The sequence below is a fragment of the Aplysia californica genome, unplaced genomic scaffold (assembly GCF_000002075.1).
Source record: "Aplysia californica isolate F4 #8 unplaced genomic scaffold, AplCal3.0 scaffold00752, whole genome shotgun sequence".
Taxonomy (NCBI): Eukaryota; Metazoa; Mollusca; class Gastropoda; order Aplysiida; family Aplysiidae; genus Aplysia; species Aplysia californica.
The window spans coordinates 75936-84330 of record NW_004798022.1 but is presented as its reverse complement, the minus strand read 5'-3'; the positions used below and the strand labels follow the sequence as shown (position 1 = coordinate 84330).

General features: G+C 39.2%; 1 protein-coding gene across 1 annotated transcript; it reads right to left on the bottom strand.

Annotated features, from left to right (window-relative positions):
• Positions 1-1270: 1270 nt before the first annotated feature.
• LOC101847287 lies at positions 1271-7908 on the bottom strand. Its single transcript, XM_005109159.2, has 5 exons — positions 7588-7908; positions 6323-6524; positions 4601-4819; positions 2713-2921; positions 1271-1970 (listed from the first exon to the last, which is right to left on the bottom strand). Exons 1-5 carry the CDS (start codon positions 7723-7725, stop codon positions 1284-1286), a joined length of 1455 nt encoding a protein of 484 aa, XP_005109216.1. The 5' UTR covers positions 7726-7908; the 3' UTR covers positions 1271-1283.
• Positions 7909-8395: the final 487 nt, after the last annotated feature.

The window sequence follows — 8395 nt, the reverse complement described above, 5'->3', positions numbered from 1 at the left end:
CTCCCCTCACTCTCTCACCTGGATCTATCGGCCACTGACGTTAAGTCTCCCCTCATATTCGTCTCCCACTGACAATGTTTCCTCAGGTCGCGACCTCAGTGCTTTCCTGTCCTATCTCCATTTTCAATATTAGCGAAAACAGTTCATAACAAAGAGTGAGCTTAAGAAAAAGTCACATTTTCAAAGTTAAAAAAAAAAATGGACATACGACGAGAAAGCACTGAAGTCGTGAGGTGTTGAACCTAAGACTGTCCTCGTGGTTTTATGCACCCCGCATAATTTAGCAAAATTTGATCATTTTTTTCATAATTTCTGATTATTTTCCTTTATCATTCTTTGATAAAATTAACAGAATCACATAAATTCACATTTTTGGGCTCATTTTGCATAATTATTATTTTTCAGAACTTTTCTTGCATAAAACGACGGGGACAGCTAAGGATGCCACTGGTGGGTCCTACTTCTTACGAGAATGTTCAAGTTAGCGAGAAGATAAGAGAACTTGTGAAAAAAACAACAACAACAAACAGAAAAATTAATAAATAAAACAAAAGAAAGTTTTGGGAGACCTTACCTGTCCCCATCGTTTTATGCCAGAACAATTCTGAAATTATGCAAACTGAATCCAAAAATGATAAATTATGCGATTTTTTAAATTGAAACAAAGAATGATAAAGGAAAATAATCAGAAATTATGCAAAAACTGATCAAATTTGGCTAAATTATGCGGGGAGCATAAAACCACGGGGACAGACTTACTTGTAAAAGACACACAGTCTGGACTGGGTGACTCGAACATGTGCCCCACATCCATAAGTCAAGTTGATCGATAACGAAAAATTAAAGAGATATCAGTCGAAATTACAAAATGTACGAGCTCTTCGTGATTTTGAGTTACACATCACTTTCCTGCTATCCGTGCCCAAATGCTGTAAATAAAAGTAGTATAGTTCTTGTGGATGGTTGGTGGGTGCTCTGGTGCGGTTCGCTCCTTCTTTCCTATCAAACATCTGTCGTCTTTATCTCCCCTCCTTCTATTTTGTGTTTATCACTCTCTTGTAACATCTCTAATCTTCGACACTTATAATTAGTTATATGACCTTATAGTGTTGCAAGTGCCGTAAAACTCTTACTAAAACTAAACATCAGTCGGAATAGCAAATTTTTCAAGTTATTCGTGATTTCGAGTTTTCCGTGCCCAACTGCTGTAAATAAAATGTATAGATACATATTACATGTACACAAAGTAGAGAAAGAGACTCACAACAACTACGAGAAAACTTCTACGTTTTAATGGAGGCATACAGCAACAAATGATCTGAAGGGAACAGCTCTTCAGGCAACACAGAATACACAACATCTATGGCATCGCGGAGGGTATATCTCATCACTGTACCCAGAATCAGCAGAATGATCACAGTCAACAGGATTAACAACAAAGGGGGGAGCTCACACACACAGAGTATTCTCGACACCAGTGTTTTGTATCTTCGAGGTAAGGCACCAAATCGGAAAAGTCGTTTGTTGAATAAACAACATCTATATCCGAGAATATCCTCGATGTCTTTCTGACTAAACCTGGCCGAGACAACCAACATTCTCAGGACTGCGTAAAACAATATTGTGGCAGTGACGCAAAAAGGGGTGAAAAGGGAGATAAATATGACAAAGGCCCTGCTATCGCACTCTTCACAAGAGGGAATGTCGCAGTTGAGGTTGTTCCCTCCCCTGACACAAACGCCGCAGCGACACGATCCGTGCGGGCCGCAGTCGTGCCGACAAGGGTAGCCCGACCTCCCTCTCAGACTGTCGTAGCTCGCGGCCACAATGACCTTGGCCCTGTGCGCCATGATGCTGAAGTAGTAGAAGGATGCATAGTCGTCTCCGTTGCCCATCAGAGCTATGCTCTCCACTTCAGCATTCTTGGGCACGAGGATACGATCAGGCCGACTCTCAAGTCCTGGGGACGGCTGGACAAGAAAAGAATCATTTCAACACACAGGGAATACAACAGAGACCATCTAGCTGTCCCCGTGGTTTTATGCAAGAAAAATTCTGAAATTATGCAAACTGAGCCCAAAAATGTGAAATTATGCTATTCTGTTAATTTTAACAAAGAAGAATAAAAGAAAATAATCAGAAATTATGCAAAAAATGATCAAATTTTGATAAATTATGCGGGGTGCATAAAACCATGGGGACAGATGTAGGAGGCGGGCTGCTGAACACATTACGGAAATCCACAACACAGTGTTTTGAACTTGCGCTGTTAGGAGGATTTTATCTTCTATAGCTCTCAACCCTCTTGGCTCTGTCCTGTACTATAGGAGACGGATGTTAAATTTGGAGGTCTCGCCTCTTATTAAATAAAATCAACTTTGACAACCTTTTTCACATTTTCAATACAATGTGTCTCCTTTACTGCTGCTTTTTCTTTCTGCATCCTTACTATCGTAATTTTTTCCCTCTATTTCTTTTGTATGTTTGTCACTCTCTTGTGACCCGCTATTTCCGGGGTGCCTTGATAGTGGAAGCAGACTTTGTGCTGTTGAGGCTAGAGAGGTGATCAGAGTAAGCCTGAATCCCTCTTTAGACTTCTCTATTGACATCCACCCCTTGGCACTCATATGACCTTGCCTTAAGCAGTTGCGAGCGCCGTAAACCCTTACTAAAATAAACAATTCAAAGCCTTTCACTTCCCTGCCTACATACCATGTTGCTGAAGGTGAGTCCGTCTCTGTGCTGTCGTCCAGACATCATCCAGGCGTCCACAAACGTCCCGGCGGCGCTGTCTCTACGTCTCGGGCTCTTGTTAGAACAAACCGTGGCTCGCCTCGACACAAACACGTCCATAGGGCCACGGAAATCGTTGTAAGCGTTGAAATCTCCTAAGATAAACACATTACCAAACTGTGTTGTGTCTGGAAAAAAAAAAAAGAAAACACCAAAATACTGTGTATAATAATAATAAATAATAATAAATAGCATTTTTATAGTGCGCATTTCCATTTCCTAAAAGATGCTCAATGCGCATTACAACAAAAAAGACATCACATCTTAAAAATTAATCGACAAGTGCGTATGTAAAACAACGTATTAAAACATATAATATAAATGCATATGTGTGAAATTTTATATGAGATAATAACACGGATATAGCTATATCAGTTTAGTTTGGTAAAACCCTATAGCCTACTAAACTAAACTAAACGGATATACGGATATATAGCTCGAATTTGTCGGAACCGGCCTAACTACAGTCTGGGGGATCTGTAGTTTTAGGGACATTCTAATTTTATGAAGATAAAGAAGAATAAAAAAAACCAGGACTGCCTGCAAGCACAGTTCAACAGAAGCGTCATTTTGAGTCTTCTGAGTTCGACCTATCCGTGTTATACTGTAGGCTACTTCAAGATCAAAAACAGAACAAATCAATACTGACGTAACTTAAACCAATTTCATAATATTTTTCACTTTAGACAGACCTCATCTATTACTGTAATAATATTAATAGATGAGGTCAGAAGTGAAAAATGATTCTTAGGGTAGTGTCCTTCTACTTGACGGTCTACTGTAACGTTTCGGTTCTATTTGACGTTCTACCACCGCACCAGTCTGACTACTACTGTACCACTTCGTGACCTCAGCGCTTTCTTGTCCTATCTCCATCTTTTTTAACATTGAAAATGTGACTTCTTCTTAAGCTCCCTCTTTTTGTTAAGAATGGTTTTCACTGTTATTAAAAATGGAGATAGGACAAGAAAGTGCTGGGGTCGCGACTTGACCATCTACTACAATCTGTCCCCCCAGTTTCATGCAAAAAAAATTATGAAATTATGCAAACTGAGCCCAAAAATGTGAAATTATGCAATTCTGCTAATTTTCACAAAGAATGATAACAGGAAAATAATCAGAAATTAAGCAAAAAATGGTCAAATTTTGCTAAATTGCGCGGGGAGCATAAAACCCCAAGGACAGCACAGTACTAGACCAGTCTACAACAATCCACATTACTAAACATGTTCCCTTTGCATTTATACAAGCATGGGACAGTCATCGGTCGTATTAAAAATGTTTTAGTCCTAAAAGTAAAAGGGAGCTTAAGTAGGTTGGTGGTTAGACTAAGTTTGTGGAAACACTTGTCATATCTCATGTGATCTTGCAGAAAACGAAACAGCGTGAACACAAAAGTGGGGAAAATGAAGTGAGTAGGCCTGGGGGAGGGGGGGATGGTAGCCGTGGTTTTCGGGAAAACATTAAGTTGTCAGAAGGACACAAAAGTTGTCAGAAAAGTTGTCTACGGACACAAAAACACAAAAGTTGTCCGAAAAGCTGTCAGAAGGACACAAAAGTTGTCAGTAAAGTTGTCTACGGACACAAAAACACAAAAAGTTGTCAGAAGGGAAGGATACAAAACATAAATGAAAAGTTGTCAGAAAAGCTGTCAGAAGGACACAAAAGTTGTCAGGAAAGTTGTCAGAAGACACAAAAACACAAAAGTTGTCAGAAGGGAAGGACACAAAAACACAAAAGTTGTCAGGAAAGTTGTCAGAAGACACAAAAACATAAAAGTTGTCAGAAAGACATTCGTCGAACCCACCTGAGGAAATACTGCCAATAATGTCCAGTGCATTCTGACACTGCTGATGTCTGTCGTAGGAAAAATGCACGACCCACACACTGACCACATCGTCTGCCGAAGGGCCGGAGCGAATCTTTGCATGAAGAGCTATCCGAAGGTTCTTGTCCACGCTGCCAGGGACGGTGAGATTCACGACCTTCACAGACAAAATTTCCTTACGACTGATGATCCCAAGGCCTGAAAAGCAGAGGAAAAAAATTACGGTGAAAAGGATTGTGAACTGAGTTGATGGAGCGTGATCAGCTGGTATCATTCCACACTGAAATCTCCAATGGGGTTTTCTTCTTTTTCTTCTTCTTCTTTTTCTTCTTCTTCTACTTTTTCTTTTTCTTCTACTTCTTCTTTTTCTTCTTCTTCTACTTTTTCTTCTTCTTTTTCTACTTCTTCTTTTTCTTCTTCTTCTACTTTTTCTTCTTCTTCTACTTTTTCTTTTTCTTCTACTTCTTCTTTTTCTTCTTCTTCTTTTTTATTCTTGATGAGAGTGAGAGTCAGTCAAACTCAAACAGTTAGAGTGAGAGTCAGTCAAACTCAAACAGTTAGAGTGAGAGTCAGTCAAACTCAAACAGTTAGAGTCAGAGTTAGTCAAACTCAAACAGTTAGAGTCAGAGTTAGTCAATCTGGCAGTGTGCATAAAAGTAAAAGGCATCAAAATTACATACAATCAAAATCATTGCTCCTCAGGTGAAACGTTCTGCATGGTATTAAAGATTAGTAAAGTTAAGCAGAACAAATCAAAACATTTTTATCTACTACAAAGTGAAACAAAATGAATAAGACGCTGGCTTGCAAAGACTGATGGGTTCATTGAAATCTCAAGTACAAAGAAGAAATATAAAGAGAACTATCTGACAACATCGTCAACGTCCATCTTCAATTCTGCCTTTTACTAAATTACTTTTACAAACATCCATGGTCCAAAAACTACACATGGGTGATCATTACTAAAGACATAAACAGAAAAACCCCCCAAAAACATAGACATAGTTGTAGTTCAAGTAATACAAGCCTAGAGAAAAACAGGGACATAGTTGTAGTTCAAGTAATACAAGCCTAGAGAAAAACATAGACATAGTTGTAGTTCAAGTAATACAAGCCTAGAGAAAAACAGGGACATGAAAGTTTGAGAAAATTTCAGAAGTAAAAAACTACTAAACAGACAGGCAGAGCCAGTCGTGAAAGGGAAGAACACTTTCATCAAGCTATTGGCCTAACTCTTAATCGGAAAACAGCAGAAAACTGAAAGAAAAGAGAAAGAAAAGAAAATCCCCGATTATTCTTTTTAAATTATTTTTTTATTTGAGCAACCTCCCTAAACTGAAAACCTAACTGAACCAAAGAAAATCTGGTGGTCTGGCAGGTTTAGTTTAAGAGGACTCCACTGCAGTAGACTTACACTAAACTTACACTACCACTGAAAACGCCTTTTTTTCATTTTGGCTTCAAAATTTTCTATTTGCTAACATCAAAAGCCTTGATCAGTTACCCTACGTGTGTGAAAAAAATCAAAGAAATTTTAAGATAATAAATTAGAATTCAAATTTCAGAATCATTCTATTTTTAAATGGTTACACTGACAAAAAAACTCTTTTCCTCGAAACTGCTGTGAAGAAGAAAAAGGCGTTTTGTCAGCTTACTACAGCAGTTTAGTAGTTTAGTAGTTTAGTTCATGGCGTCAGTTACCTTCCATTTCCCATCCTTTCCAAACAGCATTTTTTGGCCTACCCACGGGACCTGCGGGACGGGCGGCCACCCATCTGTACTCTGGTAGAAGGGATCGAAACTGTTGCAGTTGGGACCAAATGTTTGTTTCGCTGAGAGAATCTGTGAGAGCAGACATGCGCACCTCTTGAAACACCAAAATATCCATGTCTGCTTCACGCACCTGCCGAAATAACAAGAAGAAACTCAGCATTTTCCCATCATGCCGAACATTTGGTACGGTCTATGTGTGCCATGCAAATAAGTTGAAATAAGAGAGAGTAGCCTACAGTAAACATTATTTTAGCCTCTATAGAATCAGGGAGCTATATATCCACTGCTTTCAGGATTCTCAATAAATTTTATAGAAAACAAAGAAACTACACTCAAAACTGCCCAAGACGGCCTCCTATTACATTGAGGGAAAAAGTGGTCGTCTTAGACAATTGAATGTCTTAAGCAGGACTGATAAAAATGACAAAAGCAAACCATTCCCACCTCCAGGTATTCCAGAACCTACCAGACCTATGCACTTTATTGACTTTTATCAGCATCTGCGTGTCCACTGTTATAAAGACATAGCTGTGTACTGAGACAGCCAGCTTTTGATACAAAGAAGGGTAATGTAAACTAAATGTAAGGCAGTCAAGTTCAGTGGTGGGCTCTGATTCAAGTACAGCAATTATAGAACAAGTTTTAAAGTACAACCTGTCATTGATTCATTGAAGACCAACCATTGTCAAGGAGAATAATGGTCATCTTTTACAGGCAGTACTCTTGGACAGTGTCATTATAATACTACCTTTATAACAAACAAAAAATGCAGCGGGGTGAGTGGGAAGTGGTGGTTTGAACAGTTCATTGTCTTGAACAGTTGGTTGTTAGATGTAAGACTTTACAGTCTTCTAAGTCTAAAGTACTTACCCTTTGTGTTTCCCCTCTTGATTCTAAACCACCAGACCTGTTTGTTTACTGGAGCTACTAGATCTAGACTCTACATCTACGTGTCCACAGTTATTTATCTATGCTGCCGTACTATAAGCTTAGCTGAGGTATTTTTCCACACACAGAAGGCAGAAGGGTTTAAGAAAGGCCATCAAGCTCAGCTCCTACACTCTGGCCCACCCACTGATCTCAGCTCAGACTGGGCTTTTATGGCTTCTACTGTCCAGAAACTTGTTCAAGTATTTCTAAATACAAACACGTTCAAAAATCTCATCTCAAAACGGTCTCCCTGCCTCACTTACCATGTCAGCGATGTGCATGACACGAACTTCCCAGTTAAACATGACATTCCACAGATTACATGTTCCCAGAGTAAGCCTCACGTCTGCGGGTTGGAGCGAGGAAGCCAGTGCCAGCAGCAGAAGAAGGAGAGAACACATGCTTATTTCAGCATCACTCGCACACGTAAGTTGTGTTATTCTAACAGGGAACAATGAACAATCCAACAATCAATGTCTCACTGATATCATTTTTATATACTGCAGCATTGAGCTTTGTAAAGTTCCACGACGCACTATCCTTGCCTCGCAGATCAGAAAAACTCGGTCTACTTTCATTCTGGTTTGTTTACATCACAGTATGAAAATAATTTCGCCATTTTCATTAGTTCCGTGCTGTTAATCATTCGAATTCGAACCAGTTAATGTTCGTGAATAAAGCCCAAGTCACAAGTAACGAGTAGTTTGTTTGTCTGCCTACTCTGTTAGTGAACAAATATACATGTAGATCTAAAAACTCCGGGGACACAAAGTAGGCTATATGACATTGAACTCCGTTGTGTCAAATAATTATTACTTTAGTCCACAGAATTCTACACTAAGTGCTTTAACTTTAGTCTAATCGATCAGAGGAGCCAAGAACCATTACTGTTAAAGGGCAATAATCAAGAAAATAGGAAATTGCCTCCATACAAAGATGTTTGCTTCCACGACTTTCTTGGCTTTTTCCTCTTGACTGTATTCCTGATTTTTTTCATTTCTAGTATGATATAATAGGAAAAGCAAGTTTGTGTACGTGTGCGTAAGTGTGTGTGTGTGTGTGTGTGTGTGA